We start from the raw sequence: 16,084 nt of genomic DNA on the forward strand, positions 1-16,084 counted from the left end.
CAATCACACTTCTGAAGCATCCTCAGAGACAACTTTTATTATCTGAGAGACTGTGTGTGTGAACCCCATGGCCTTGGTAAGAGAGGCAAGTGATCTACTCTCTGCCTCTGAGATACAGCCCCAGGGCCCCTCTCCACCATGATTTATCCCAAGTTCATTTCTCCTCTTTCTTTCTCAGTACTTATCACCAGTTCATACCCAGAGGCCCTGAGCCTTCTCCCTACTGCAGCCCAGGGTGGTATCATATCCTCATTCACCTGGCCCTTCTCTATTATATATTTTTGTGGGACTCTGATATATATATTTAAAAATTGTTTTACTCTTATTTATCTACAAGGATTTTATTTCATAGCCTTAATTTTTTTTTTTGTTTTTTTGAGACAGGGTTTCTCTGTGGTTTTGGAGCCTCTCCTGGAACTAGCTCTTGTAGACCAGGCTGGTCTCGAACTCACAGAGATCTGCCTGCCTCTGCCTCCCGAGTGCTGGGATTAAAGGCGTGCGCCACCACCGCCCGGCCCATAGCCTTAAGTATTAAGGCTTAAGAGAGTCAAAAGTTTTTCTTTTCTTTATACCCTGAATCCTTCCCATTGTTGGAGGAGCTGGCCTTCGACACTGAAAAGACTCCAAGAGGTTCCCTTTTCCCTGATTTCTGGACACCATTTATATCACAGCTATAAGCTCCGTAGTACAGACACACTTCCGATGTTGCTCATGATATCACCAATTAGTAATACACTATCTACAAGTCAATTAATCACCAGGTGTCATAGTCTGTTTTCTGTTGCTGTAACCAAATCCCAGAGACTAGTTATAAAACATTAGAGGCTTATCTAGCTCCTGTCTTTGAAGGCCAGGAAGTTTACGAACAGGGTTCCACACCTGAAGAGTGCCACAACATAAAGCACAACACAGAGAACTGCATGGTAACGCCAAGCAAGCGTGCCAGACAGCAAGATTTGTGTGCGTGTGTACATACCACTGTGAGCATGTGGCGGTCAAAGGACAACTCTGTGGAGTTGGTCCCCCCCACCCCCTTTTATGTGGGATCTGGGGATTGAACTTGGATCATCAGGCTCGGACAGCAGATGCATTTCCCTGCTGAACCATTTGTTTAGTTCAATGTACCACACAGGTTCATTAGTTGTTGCTGGTGTTGGTCATCTTGTGTAAGAGGGTCATCTGGGAAGAGTGAACCTCAATTGAGAAAGTGCCTCCATCGGATTGTCCTGCAGGCAAGTCTATCGGACATTTTGTTACTCTATGATAGAGGTAGAAGGGCCTAGCCCACTGTGGGCAGTATCATGGATAGATAGTTCTGGGTTGTGTAAGAAACCAGGTTGAGCAAGCCAGGGGAGCAAGCCAGTAAGCAGCATTCATCTATGGCCCCTGTATTTGTTCCTGCCTCCAGGTTCCTGCTTTGATTTCCTGCCCTGACTTACCTCAGTGATTGACTATGATCTAGGTATGTGAGCCAAATAAACCCTTCCCAAGTTGCTTTAGGTTATGGTGTTTATCATAGCAATAGAAAACAAACTAGACCATATGCCAAAGTGCCATACTTTGGTGAGTCATTTTTCCTGAATTCCAAAAAGGATGTTTGGGTTTAGAATAAATAAAAGAAGCCATGATGGAAAAGGTATGTGCATAACATGTTGTGAGCCACCAAAAAGGGAATTCTATGCCTTGTTCCCCCAACTTGCACCTCTCATGCAAGAGCTGCTGCTGCTACTGCTTAGGAAAAATGGGGGTACATTGGCGAAAATCCCCAAAGCATCTGTTTCTCAGGAGATTCGGTAGCCATGGGTGTGGACTAAGAGCAAAGGATTAGCTAAGGTAGCAGCTGAGACAGCTGACGGGGGTGGGGTGGGGGCGGATTAGATGAACTTGTTCCCTTTCCTTGGGTCAGTGGTAGCAGGGACTAACAGCTCCACACTGCCACCCACAAAACTTGCAGACTTCCTTTAATCTTTCAGGGATTCTGACAGGTAAAACTTCATCCCTTTTTCAACACAGAAAAGATGGCTAACTAGGATAAAGCAGAGTTGAAGTTCATTAAAGATTTATATATATATATATATATATACACACACATATATACATATATATTTACACATATACATACATATATGGAATGAGAGTTAAGAGAGTGATACACCCAGAGAAAGAATAAGGAAGGCATAACCAAATGTGTATACAGGATTCTCAAGAGAGTCATAGTTAAGTGTCATAGCATTAGCCCATACAAAGCATTCTGGTAGATCACAAGTCACACTTTAAAGGGTTACTAAGAATCTTCTTCTTTTTTTTTTTATCCTTTTCTCTCTTTCCGGTGAGTGATTTTATAGATCACTCCAGAAGTGACTAAGTTAGTAGTATAATCTACTAGGGTTGCACAGAGTTGGGGAAGATTATGACATGGCCTTCTTATTGTAAATGGGTGTTTCTAGTGAAGTTCCTAGAAACTTACAGGCTTACAGCTCAGAAGAGAGAAAGGCCCTAAGTAGTGGTTATCTGTGTTGGAATCTTGATTCTTAGCTGGTGGGATGCTTTAACCAGACCCCAGAGTGAGGGCCTCTTTCCCTTCCCGAGTTCCCAGACAGTTCCATTTCTCTGTCCTACCTCAATGTTTAGCCCTATGTTAATTTCCAAAGGTACTTGAGCCTAAAACCAAGGGTGGTAAACCACCACCACCACATCACTACCCCTAAAATCTTTTCCACTGAGACCAACTGAAACTGGAAGAAGACATTTCACAAGCAAATGTTAAGTTGCAACTATTAGAAGGCCGCGGAATGAAGGTTCTACCAGCGCCGATTCTGGAAGGAAGACTCCTAGCTGAGAGGCAGGAAGCGACCAAAGGTGCAAATGAAGATGGAGGAATCTGGGAAGCATCTGAAGGAGAAACGACTGAGTAAAGTGACTGGAAGGCTGAAACAAGGAGGGGGTGCGGCATTGTTTGTTTCGGAAGGAATTTTAACATGAAAAGGGCATGCCATTGATGGGAATTAAAAACAACAGCAACAACATTGGGCAGCTGAGATGGCACAGCAATAACGGTGCTTGTTGCCCACCCTGACAACCTGAATTCTATGCAACCCAACCCACATAGGAGAGAACTGACTCCGGTAAGTTGTCCTTGGATCTCCATAGCTGTCCGATGGTGTGCACACCCAAACATACACACAGAAAAACGAATAAATATATGTAAAATTAAAAATTTAAATCTCTGCGTCTACCCCATTCACAGTTACCTCAGTGGTTCTAAAGGGGAGGGGAAATGGGGCGTCTTCCTTTGTCTACAATTCTAAGCAAAGCTTTGGGGGTCACCTGCATAGTAGGGGTGAGGTTTCACATCCACCTGTAGAGAGAATGTGTTTCCCCAGGACAGTGCACCACTAATGCGTCCACTAAGACCTTTGCTTTTTCATTCTTGTGACTTTTTAGCGAGAAAGGTTTCTCAAGCCTCCAGGTGCTCTTCAGAACCCCGCCTAAGAATTACGCTTCCCGCAGGAGAAGCAGGCATGGCTCGGGAAATTATGCAGCACTAAATGCGTGGCAGACTCGGATCAGCACTGAAACCTGCACCAAACACCGACTCTACCCACGCCACAGCCTCGACAGATTCATTTTTTTCCCCTTTCCTGCCAAAGGCTTCGCTTCCGTTCCAGCTCCAATTTCCGACGCCATTCTTCTCTAGGAAAAGCTTGGGAGGGAAACAGACACACACAAACCATGATGGAGTGAGCAAAGCGCATGCGCCCACGGTGTCCGCTCGGGCAGCTAAGAGGCCCTCCAGTCGCCCAGCAAAATCGCCCGCGCATGCGCAGACTCTAAACCAACACCCCGGGAGTTCAGGCGCGGGTTTGCTGGCGCGTTTTTTAGCGAAGTCGCACGTGAAGGATAGCGGTGGCCGGAGCAGGGTGAGTGCGGACCGAGATCCGGGCTGTGGACGCAGCTTAAGGGAAAGATTTGCAGGCGGCAATAGGGCGGAGCCGAGAGGCCTGTGAGCCCGAGTCGGGAGGGGTCGAACGTGGAGCGTGGGATTTAGCAAGCCTGGGACCCGGATCCTCGTTGCTATGCAACCGGGGGCGTTGTTACTAAGTAACCCAGGAGGAGAGTGTTTGGAAAAGCGGGTTCGAGCACTGAGGTCCAGTAGAGGGAGCAGCTACTAGACTTGGGGATGAGGCCAGTGCTGAGCCGTACACCTCCCCTAACCCCATGGTCCCGCCTCCTGCCATCCCGGTTGGAGCCCCCCTCTGGGTACCCCGACCTCACAGGCCTTGCGACGCCACTATGAAGCGCTTGGCAGGGCATGTGCTGTTCGAAATAGCACATGCCACTGACACCCTGTCGTCGGGAGTCTGGCCTTGGGAAGGGAGCGGCGCTCCCTTTTGCAGGCACCCTGCCCCCCCATACAGTTGCTGGGTAGCAGCTGTCAGGGGTTTAGCTAGGGCTGCCTCCAACTTGCCAGAACGCTGACTTCATTCTCCTTAGTGGTGACTTCGTCTCTTTTAGGAACTTGCACCTCAGCAATGCTTCTCATATGGCTGTTGTATATTTGGATTCACTGTTCAAATAACCTACCCCCCACCACCACTTCTTCAAGTCTTTATGTCTTATACTTGTGGCTTCTTGGCGGGTTTCTGATATTCTTTTAGCAAGTATTTATTAATCATTCTATACGAGGTGCTGGTGATCCCAAGAAAGTTAGTGTCAAGTTTGACTGAGTTGTTGGGAGGCTGTGGAACAAACCCTGAACATGGTGCTTGCACAAACGGTTTAATTTCTCAAAGCCACTCTTAACCCACTTTCAACAGGATTTACAGTGGAGGAGATTGAAAGTCAGATAGGTTAAGTAACAGGTGTAATGGCGGTGACAGATAGTTTGTGATAGAATTCAGCCTATGTCCTTTGTACAGAGCCCCTTAGGACGCTTTGCTTTAAAGTGCACTTTTCTTCTCTGGGCTGCTGACCTTTGCAACTGCTGTCTGATTCTGCCACAGGAATCCTGGGGCACTTTAAAAACAACAACAACAAAAAAAAGGTTCTGAACCCCTCCCTGGGAGAGTCTGAGTGGGTTGCCTGGGTGGGGCAGACATCCTTGTTTAACAGGCTGTGCCGGCAGTCCAGATGGGCAGTCCGGAGCTGAGGACCGCTGATTCACAGGACGGGTGTTTGAGTAGTGAAGGGACTGTTGGAGCCAGCAGAGGGCACCAAGTCAGTTCCTGCCCTTGTAGTGATTTATAAGTGAGAAGTGAAAAAGAAGAGGAAGGAGCCCGAAGGGGGCTGCGTGGACAGCTCCACCCTACTCTGGCTGAGCAAACCACAGCTGAACTTATAGCGACTTCTTACCACCATAGTAAGTAAAGCAGTTTCGCCTAGCTGAGACTGCTCCTGCCCAAACCGATCTGCAGCTGTCTGAACAGGTGTGGCCAGTCTCAGCAGCGCTATCCGAGGCTGTCCCCTATCTTACCTCCTAGGTTCATAAACTGTAAACTCAGCAGGTGGGCCATCTTTTAGTGTGAGGGCTCCTCCTCTTGGGAGATTTGGGGGTCTTCTGCTTTGAGTTTGATGGTGGTCGGTGGAACTGTATGTTTCCGTGGGCAGAGAGCAGGCATTACCAAGGCAGTATTGAAGTGTGGACAATTGAAAGGGCAAGCCTGAGCTCCTGGGCTTGGGGATCAAGTCCCACCTCTGCTCTGAGCCAAATGGAGCATAATGCTAACTATAAGGTAATTACGGCTGGTGAGATGCTCCACGGGGAAAAGGCACCTGCCGCTAAGCCTGATGATTACCCTGATCCCTGGGACCCACGTAGTAGGAGAGAACCAACCTGCTCGAGTTGGTCTCACTTCCACGCATGCATCCTTGTACACACATACTGGTCTTTTGTTTTGTAGTGGTAGGGTGCTTGCCTGTCTGATAGCTCTGAGTTTTATTTGCAGCTACACACACACACACACACACACACACAGCCGTCAGAATTAAATGAGGTAGATAGTAAGCACTTGGTACGTATAAATCACTATACAAACAAAAAATTGATAGCATATACTTATTACTTATTGAGTACCGCCCGTTTGTCTGTGTAAGCAAAAAGGTTTCAGACATGCTTCCATCTTTTAGAGGCCAAGACTGTTTGGCTCTTAATGACTATAGCATCTTTGTGGATTAATAATTTGATAAGGAACTGGGCCATGGTGGTACATGTCTTTAATCCTAGCACTCAGGAGGCCGAGGAAGGTGGATCTTTGTGTTTGAGGCCAGCCTGGTCTACAGAGAAAGTTCCAGGACAACCAGGGCTACAAAGAGAAACCATGTCTCAAAAAGCCAATAATAATTTGGTGAAGGCTGGCATGTGCCTCTGTTGATAGAGTGCTTGCCTTTATTCACAAAGCCCTGGGTTCAGTCCCCAGTGTGACATATGGGAAGCACATGCTTGTAAACTCAATACTTGGGAGGAGGAAGCAGGAGGAGTTCAAAGTCATCCTCAGCTGCATAAGAAGTTCAGGTCAGCCTGGGCTACATCAGACCCCTGGCTTAAACAACAACAAAACTGTAAACTTCTTTTTTGAGGCGGGGTTTCTCTATCCTGGAACTCACTTTATAGGCCAGGATGACTTCAAATTTTCAGAGCTCCCCCTGCCTTTGCCTCCTGAGTGTTGGGATTAAAGGCATGCACCACCAACTACCTAGCAAAAAACTGTGAAATTCTTAAGAGGCATGAGGAAGCATGACGGTGGTGGTCAGATTCCTATTGCCTGGGCTTAGGAACTGGTAAAGAAAACTGGCACAGAAAACCCAGCAGGCTGCCGTGGGAGTTGCAGCTCACATCACCCTGACCTTCTAGTAGGGAAGAGGTGACACCTGATCCCTCCTGTTGGAGGTCCTTGGATATAGGATCCAACCCAAGATAGCAACCCTGCTCTTTAAGGCCCAATGTGACCCAGATAGCTCAGAAACTAGCCTACGTTTCCCACATCTCCCACCAGTGACAGGTGGGAGCCATCTGGCTCTTGGTTTGTGCCAGAGGGTAGAATGCTTTCCCAGCCTAAGGTTCGTCCCCTTGAACTCTGTGTTTTGCAACGCCACTTGACCTTACAGGCCTCGGGAGGGGTGGCGGGCAGCTGTTTCCGGGCCAGAAGTTACCCCAAATGTAGTATTTTTAGAAGTCTTTTTCTAGAGCCTTTTCTGCCCAAATGGGAACATCTTCTTTTCCCTCTCTGCTATCCAGATGGCTCTAGATTTGCGGCCAACTCCCCCAGTACCCTGGCAACCACAAACACTTCAAAACCTGGCCTTTTCTCCACCTTAGAGGCTTGCCTCTTAGCTCTGAATCACAGAAAGTCTGGAGCTGCCGGTGACTTGTTGAGCCTGAGAGAGAACAGGATTTGCTAGAGCCTTTTGACATTGCTTCAGTAGAGTTGCCAAAAAGGTGGGCCTGCAAACGTTCTTCCTGCCTGCTCCTCACCTGCTCCAATAAGTTGGTACTTGCTGAATCGTAACTCATCCGTGGCATCATATCACGGGTGAGATCAGAGCACAAAGTGCCTGGGTAAATTTTCACATAATTCCCTGAGATGGTTGGTAGATGCCAAGTGTGTTTTGGCTTACGGATAATCTATTATGTGACCTTATCAGTAACTTCTAAATTGAACACGGCACACCAGAGTGGTTGTGGACAAAGAAGGAGAGCTCTTTAGAGGCACCTGAATTCACAGCTGGGTTTTCCCACATACTGCCTATTCTTCCTGGATTTCATCATCAGGGGATAACAATGCCTACCTGGATAAGTACCTGTGAGGTTAAGATTAGTGCACACAAAACCAGTCCAGTGTCAGCTTTTCATTCACAGTAATCTTCCCTTAAGGGCTGTTCCTTAACCCTTTGCTTATTTTGGCTTTAGGAAGTTGAAGTCATTGTGTCAATGGTGTGACTTAACACACACACCAGCAGTTTACACACAGAGACACACACAGAAATATGCCCCCAACACACACACACACACACACACACACACACACACACACCCCTCCAGTTTCTTTTTCATCTACCCTTTCTGGTTCAGGGCTCACATATCCCTTGTAATTTAATACATGGGAAGATACCTTTTATCAAAATCATTAGCCTTTTGGCTTGGCTTTCTGCAATATCTTCAGAGGAGAAAGGTGAAAACAGCCCTTTCAAATATACCGTTTATGTGACTAACGCCATTTTCAGAAAGCTCTCTAGATCACCGCAGGATTGGAGTGGGGAGTTGCCAAGGGGACCAACCATGTCTTAAAGAGTTGGTGCCTCTGAAGGAAGAGTGGCTAATGATGGAGCTGATTCCAATGCCCAGAGATTTGGTTTATTACACATATATAATGAAACATCTAGAGAAATCCAGAAAAGACAGGGCTTGGCGAGCTTCCTGATCACTAAACGTACAGAGGCTTTCTGATGGTGGAATGCCCAGAGAGGGCACAGAATCTCTGCACTCCTTCCCCTACCATGTGCTGCCACCCCTTACAGCTGGTGTATGTCACTGTTCTTTATAGATACCTGGGATTATCCAGCCAGTGAACCTAACTGCTTCCCTGTACCAGTGTTTTTTTGGGGGGTAGGGGGTGACCACCAACCAGCTTCCAAATCATGACACAGAGACTTATTAGTTATGAATGCTCAGCCTTATTTTATGCTTGTCCCACTAGCTCTTATAACTTAAATTATCCTGTTTCTCTTCATCTACATTTTGCCTCGGGACTTTTTTTTTTTTTTTTTTTGTATTTTCGAGACAGGGTTTCTCCGTAGCTTTTGGTTCCTGTCCTGGAACTAGCTTTTCTAGACCAGGCTGGCCTCGAACTCACAGAGATCTGCCTGCCTCTGCCTTCCGAGTGCCTCAGGACTTTTTAACCTTTTTTTTTTCATATCTTACTTTCACTACTTCTCCATGTCTGTCTGGCAGCTGCCTAACTTCTGGCCCCGGTGGGTCCCTCTCTTTCTCTCTTGTTCTCTTCTCCTTTCTTCTCTCCTGAGCCTAGATTTCTCCTCCTACTTATTCTCTCTGTCCGCCAGCTCCACCTATCCTTTCTCTGCCTAGCTATTTAATAGAACAATTTGTAATAGAACAATTAAGAGCCTTAGGCAGGCAACATGCAAGAGCAAAACATCCTTATATAATTAAACAAATGCAGCATAAACAAATGTAACACACCTTTGCACAGTTAAAGTCCACAGCATAAACAAATGTAACACACCTTTATATAGTTAAATTTTCACATTTTCCAGAACTCTTGACTCTCCTTAGCCAATTGATGGAACCTGATAACGGGGTTGCAGGAACCTTGATTTACATCTAGACAGAGAGTGACGGCATCTGAGGTTGTGGACAGGGGTCCCTTGCTGCTCATTGCTTGAAAGCAAATACTCAGGAGAGAATTGGTGGGAAGGGAATCAGATTCACTTAGGGCCTGCCTCTGAGAAAACAGGGCACTGTAGGCCTCAAATCTCTGTCTTATGGAGTGCAGATAAGTAAAAGGGTTTTGTAAAGAGTGAAATATGGTGTGGGTGCTGCATGCTGAGTCTCTTGTGTCTTCTCATCCAGGGCATGCAGCTTCCTCTTTTTCTTCCTCTGGCCAGAACATCATGAGAGAGACCTTGGCTGCAACCTCCTGGGGCCAGGTCCTGTAATTCTTAGATAGACATTACTTGTAGGAAAGTTGGACTTCATATCCATTTATTCACATGTTTTGTATTAGTTGGAGCATGGAATTAAAGAACAAGGAAGGACAGTACACACCCTGATGTAATCCAAACATTACCAGAAGTTATGGATTCTGTAAATATAAAGAGTACTTAGCAGTTACCTAGCTACTGTTTTAGGGGTCAAGGCCATGCACATGCTAGGCAAGCCATCTGTCACTGCGCTCCCTGCCCTCAGCAACAGTTAACATCTTAATCATTAGGGAGCAGCCTCTCTTCAGTTGTTAATAAGGTGTCAGTGGGCATAAGAACAGGAAATAACCTTGGAAAGGATAACCCACTAAACAATGGTCACTCTGTGTGGACGCGTTCAGCCAAACCATTGGTCACGGGAACCAACTCCATCATTAGCCGCCTTTCTTCCTCAGAGGTTGAGGATGAAAGTCTCGTCCTTCCAAAGGCGTGGGTGGTTCCCCTGGCAACAACCTCTCTGATCCTGAGGTTATCTGGGAAGATCTCTAAAAATGGCCTCATTAATGTAAACTGTATGTTGGAAAGGGCTGTCTTTCACCCTTCATCCTCTAAAGATGTTTTAGGAAGCTGGCTAAAAGGCCATTTATTTTGACAAAAAGGTATCTTTTTTGTTCTTTCCAAACAAGTATTAAATTAGATGAGATATGTGAACTCTAAGCAAGGAAAGATAGCTGAAAAACCAAACTGCTGGTGTGTGTGTGTCTGTGTATCTCTTGTGTGTGTGCACTATATCATAACCATTGACACGGAATGACCTCAACTTCCCACTCCCAAATAGACAAAGGGATGAGACTCTGCCTCCGGGTAGGCAGTGTCAAAACCAAGTGGAATTACATGTCCAGTGCAGAATGGATTGCTTGCTTTCTGGGGATGAGGTCAGAAAAATAAAATAAATAAAAACAAAACCAAACCGCACAGCTAGTCACAGAAATCTTGCAGTGACTGTGAGTGACAGTATAGAAGGAGCAGAGTTTAGCTTTCCCTATGCTTAGAACTGTTCTCTACCTTGGATAGTTGAATCATCGAGGGCCTCATGTCCAAGACCAGGTCACAGAGAGACAATGCCATCAGTACCAGTGTGCTTGGATACAGACATTGACACTTTGTACCACTCTCAGGCAGTGCCACTGAGGAGCCCAGCTTGAGATCTGCTGAATACTTTGACCCCCAGAGAGGGTAGGCTTTGGAATCCGAGGCTTGGGTTGAAATCCTTCTAAACCCAGTGACCTTGCGCCAGTGCTGACATCTGTGCCCACGGGGACAGGGAGAAAAAGCACCTTGTGTAATGGCCCTGCAGAGATACTGCCGCAAATGCAGTCCTCCTTCTACGCTGTTAACCGAGTGCTTTATTTTACATTGGTGTACGGTGGTAATCCTACTTACAAGTTATTTTTAAGTTACTTTTTCTATCAGCTTTGGCTTTAGTACGTTGTAAGCTTTTGGGATGAAGCCTTTAGAGACTTACAATTCCCTCATGACCATGGTGCCTAAGACCTACGTAGAGACACACCTTCAGATTTTGGAACTGGAGGGATAGACTGCAGTGAGGTCTTGGCCACGTTAAGGCATGGAATAGTAATTCTAGTGAGTTGATCTGGTGGAGAATACAAAAGAGGAAGTTGTGAATCAGATGACTGTGCCTAGCTTAGATTGCAAGTCCTGGTCCATCCTTTTTCGGCACACAGCTCTTTTCCGTTTAACTGGGATGCTTGCTATGGACCAGGGGTGGAGAAGGGAAGGACAGACAGCTGGAAAGTAAAATTATCCATCAGGTCTGGTTCACTGCTTACCCTGTGGCCCTCTCTCGACAGACGCAAACATGGCAGGCTCAGACAGCAATCCATCCTGGAGCCGGCGTCTGTCCAAAGCCGTCCTAATGGTCCTCGTGGCCCTTTTCCTCGTCCACTCATCATCGTCCCAGTCCTATGGAGACTTTGTCTCACCTGGCCAAGAGAAGAGGGAGGCCTCAGCTGATCTTTTGACCCAGATTGGCCGATCTCTGAAGGAGACACTGGATTCCTGGCTGGGGCCGGAGACCATGCATGTGATTTCAGAGGTAAGGAAGGTGCCTGTCGTGGCTGTGTACTTAAACAAAAGGAGAGACATATGAACGCCACCTCCCTTGCCCCCACAACCTCTCTGTCCTAGTCCCCACTGCGGAGAGCCCCACCTTCTACAAATACAGCGCAGCAATCCTGCCTCTAGCTGGCTGATTGCCTGGTTCTTACCTTCTGGCCTTTTAGCCCCACCCCATCTTCCTCCAGCTTCTGTCCATTTGGTCAGAAAGGCTATAAAACGGCCAACTCTTCCAAACTCATGTGGGTATCCACGGAGTCTTTGATCTGAGCCAGACCTAGCTGGCGGTGCACAGAGAGTCCAAGTCTTCACCTCTGAAGGTGAGGTAGGGCTCATGAGGGCCTGTGACAGAGTCACTTTTTCCAGCCAGTGCCATTTCCAGTGTGGTGTCCCTTCTGAGAGTTAATACCAAAGTGCCCAGCCAGTGGTTTATAAAATCCACAATAGGCACTGGAAAAATGCTCAGTGGGTCAAGTGCTTACTATGCAAGTATGCAGGCATGAGTTCCAGTCTCCGGAACATATGTAAAAACTGGGCATGGTGTGCATGTTTGTAACCTTCAGCAGCGGAAAGTGGGGTGCGCAGAGACAGGTAGATTCCAGGAGCTTGCTGGCTGGCCAGTCTAGCAGGAACTAGAGCTCCAGGTTCAGTAAGAATCCTGTCTCAAAAAATAGAGAGGCTGGAGAGGCAGCTCAGAATTAAGGACACTTGCTACTCTTGCAGAGGACCAGAGTTTGGTTTCACTACCCATAGGTGATTCACAACTGATTGTAACTCCAGCCCCAGGGAATCCAACACCCTCTTCTGGCTTCTTTGATCACCCCCTCACTCCCCCACACATATTCATTCATGTATATAAACACACATGGATACATAAATAAAAATGAAATCTTTTTTAAAAAGTTACGTGGAAACTTGAGGAAGGCATTCTGATGTTAGCTGCCAGTCTCATGTGGGCCTGTGTGGGCACACATGCAGACATACATGCAAAACCATAACATAGTGCACACATGCAGACACACATGCAAATCCATAACGTAGTGCACACATGCAGACACGCATGCAAATCCATAACGTAGTGCACACATGCAGACACGCATGCAAATCCATAACACAGTGCACACATGCAGACATGCATGCAAATCCATAACATAGTGCACACATGCAGACACGCATGCAAATCCATAACGCGGTGCACACATGCAGACATGCATGCAAATCCATAACGTGGTGCACACATGCAGACACACATACAAATCCATAACGTAGTGCACACATGCAGACACGCATACAAATCCATAACGTAGTGCACACATGCAGACATGCATGCAAATCCATAACATAGTGCACACATGCAGACACGCATACAAATCCATAACACAGTGCACACATGCAGACACGCATACAAATCCATAACGCAGTGCACACATGCAGACATGCATGCAAATCCATAACGCGGTGCACACATGCAGACACGCATACAAATCCATAATGTAGTGCACACATGCAGACACGCATGCAAATCCATAACGTAGTGCACACATGCAGACACACATACAAATCCGTAACGTAGTGTAGTTGATTGGCTCCTCCTCTCTCACAAGGCCCAGCCCTGCATGGACATTCTCTCACACACCTTCCTGATTCTCTAGGAGGCTTGGAGGCCTCCAGTTTCATAGCGTGGCTACCGTGGGTAATGATAATTCACCCCCATTCACACACAACTGCACCTCCTGCCACCTCCAAAACATCTCAGCTGACCAGATGTCCTGGATTCTGGGTCAGGAAGGAGACATGGCAGAAGAGCCCCCTCACTGGACTTAGAGTCCATGAACTTTTGACCCAAACCCATCTCCACTGGGGAAGAGACTGGTCAGAGATTTCCCTACAGGTAGTATCTGGGCTGCGAGGACCAGACAGGAGAAGAGCCTCATTCATGATGAATTTGTCTCTTTCACAGACCCTGGTCCAGGTGATGTGGGCCATCTCATCAGCCATCTCTGTGGCCTGCTTTGCCCTGTCTGGGATCGCTGCCCAGTTGCTGAGTGCCCTGGGGCTGGATGGTGAGTAGCAGAGAATTAGATAGCCAGGGCTACGTCTGACCTTGTTGTCGGAGGGAGTTTATCTGTGTGGGACTAGACATTCCTCAGCTGTTTGCAGATATCCCTGGAAGTGCAGTAGAAGGGGAGGCTGGAGATTCTTACCTCTGTCCCGGGGGGTCACTTGTGTTGACATTGTGCAAAGGTGTAGTATTTCCTCTTTGGTTAACCACAGCCCTGGGAAGCAGACTGACTGTCCCCATATAATAAATAAAACTCAATGTCCACAAAGAAGTAGTCTTCCAGGAGTCCCGTGGCCAGGAAACTGGGATTCATACCTGTCTCCCAAGCCTGCAGGAGTGGCGGTGCCTCTGCAAGGCTCTCTCTCCCTCCTGCTTCGCTGGCCCTCGTCCCCCTTTGCCCTCACCACATGTCGAGATTGCTGACTCTGTCCTTTTCCTTTTCAGGTGAATATCTCACCCAGGGCTTGAAGCTCAGCCCCAACCAAGTCCAGACTCTTCTACTGTGGGGGGCAGCAGCACTGGTCATCTACTGGCTGGTGTCCCTACTCCTAGGCTTGGTCTTGGCCTTACTAGGGCGGATCCTGGGGGGTCTGAAGCTTGTCCTCTTTGTGGCTGGCTTTGTGGGCCTGGTGAGGTCTGTACCTGACCCCTCCACCCGGGCCCTGATGCTCCTGGCCTTGCTGACGCTCTTTGCCTTGCTGAGCCGGCTCACTGGCTCCAGGGGCTCAGGGGCCCACCTGGAGGCTAAGGTGAGAGGGCTGGAACGCCAGATAGACGAACTGCGTGGGAGGCAGAGGCGAGCAGCCAAGGCACCCCGGGGTATGGAGGAGGAATGACAGGGCTGTCCCACAGTGACACCCTCACCATACCAAAGAGCTGAGCTGTTTCTGGGTCTCGTGGCCCTCCTTGCAGCCCCCTGCCCTTTCCTTGCCTTGTGTCTGAACCCTTGACCCCTTGACCTCTGCACTAGCCCCTAGTCGAGAGAAGAGAACCTGCCCTCTGCAGGTGCTCAGTCAAGGGATGGCTCCCTGCCCTTTCTCTGCTCCCAGCCTGCCTCCCCCAGGACAGGCTGGAAGGGCCTCAGCTCCAGCTTCTGCACCCAGCCAGCACCACTGCCACCGATCTCCGTGATGATTAACCCGCTGTTGCCTGGCTTCCTTACAAAAGGCCATCCCAGGCTGAAGCTCCTGTTTGACTACACTCCAACTCTCTTCTTCCTACTCAGTCTCCCATCACTCCACATCCCAAGTCCCTCGAGACCCTCACCGTATTCCTCATTGCACAGCAGTGGGAAGGGGCAGGAGATGCTAGCTCTGAGGATAAGGGAAAGCAGGGTCCCTGGGGGCCTGCGCATCTGGGTTCTGTTACAAGTGCCTTAATAGGAGTCAACAGCACCCGCCCATTGCCCTTTGCCATGTAGGAAAGTGTGCTATGGCTACTTTGTGTTCAGAGAGAGGAATCCTTCGCAGAATTTCAGCTCTCCTGCAGCCAAAGCAAAGGCTAACTCTCCTGCAGCTGGGGCCCTGCAGGGACTGTCAAACGCCCTTTGGGGATTTCAGGGATTTTGAGAAGGGCAGGAGGACCCAGTGTCTTGCATTTCTCCTCCTGTCCACTCTCTGCCATCCCCAAGCAACTGTTGATCAGTGTTGTGTCCCAGCAGCTGGGAAGAGCATGACCTTGCCCTGATCTCTTCTACAGAGCCCAGGGCGAGCCTGCCACTAACCCTTTCCACCAGGGCACTTGCTCACTCTTGGCCTTGGCCTTTAGGGCCCTCGTGGAGGGAGGTGCCCTGTGCCAGGTCCAGCACAAGATGTGAAGACTAAATGCCCGTTCTTACTGATAAGGTTTGGTGTGGAATCACGGCTGCAGTGACATATATTTTTATCGCGCTTGGTTGGTTTTAAATAAAGTGCACGCTATTTTATTATCTTCTTCTGAATAAAATGTATTTACTCAAAGTCCCTCTGCTGCCAGACTCTCTTCTCTAGCAGGGAGCTGCTGGGAGGAAGGGAGACTCAGGAAGGCAAGCTGTACCTGGTACCCCTCCCTCCAGTAACTTGGAGGGAGGCCAGCACTCTTGTAAAACTTGCAGATCTGGCAGCAGGCTGGAGAACTGAAGGTACTCCTTCCATTGGGGAGCTGTGATGCCCCGCGCTGGCCTAGGGAGCCTAGGAAGACTGGCTTTCCCTCCCAGACTCAGGAATTTACCACACCAAGGGTTTCACCGTG

The 16,084-nt window shown here is 48.2% G+C and overlaps 1 protein-coding gene across 2 annotated transcripts; it reads left to right on the forward strand.

Moving 5' to 3' along the window:
• The first annotated feature begins 3,809 nt into the window (after nucleotides 1-3,809).
• On the forward strand, nucleotides 3,810-15,826 carry Tmem109 (transmembrane protein 109). Of its 2 annotated transcripts, none has more exons than XM_041660860.1 (4): nucleotides 3,810-3,920; nucleotides 11,529-11,773; nucleotides 13,754-13,856; nucleotides 14,300-15,825. In XM_041660860.1, the coding sequence occupies exons 2-4, from the start codon at nucleotides 11,537-11,539 to the stop codon at nucleotides 14,689-14,691; spliced, it is 732 nt and encodes a 243-aa protein (XP_041516794.1). In that variant the 5' UTR covers nucleotides 3,810-3,920; nucleotides 11,529-11,536; the 3' UTR covers nucleotides 14,692-15,825. The 2 variants fall into 2 exon arrangements, with proteins under 2 accessions (XP_041516794.1, XP_041516795.1); XM_041660861.1 differs by lacking the exon at nucleotides 3,810-3,920 and adding an exon at nucleotides 5,166-5,359 and having other exon boundaries at nucleotides 14,300-15,826.
• The last annotated feature ends 258 nt before the right edge of the window (nucleotides 15,827-16,084 follow it).

This window comes from Microtus oregoni, unplaced genomic scaffold (genome assembly GCF_018167655.1).
Source record: "Microtus oregoni isolate MIOR12 unplaced genomic scaffold, Mior012 000012F_ref0000307, whole genome shotgun sequence".
NCBI lineage: Eukaryota > Metazoa > Chordata > Mammalia > Rodentia > Cricetidae > Microtus > Microtus oregoni.

Excerpts from the sequence above, each read along its gene's own strand:
- Tmem109 (XM_041660860.1), top strand. The coding sequence starts at position 11,537 with ATGGCAGGCTCAGACAGCAATCCATCCTGGAGCCGGCGTCTGTCCAAA. Across the intron at positions 11,774-13,753 it reads CCATGCATGTGATTTCAGAG|ACCCTGGTCCAGGTGATGTG; the intron begins GTAAGGAAGGTG and ends TCTCTTTCACAG. Across the intron at positions 13,857-14,299 it reads GAGTGCCCTGGGGCTGGATG|GTGAATATCTCACCCAGGGC; the intron begins GTGAGTAGCAGA and ends TTTCCTTTTCAG.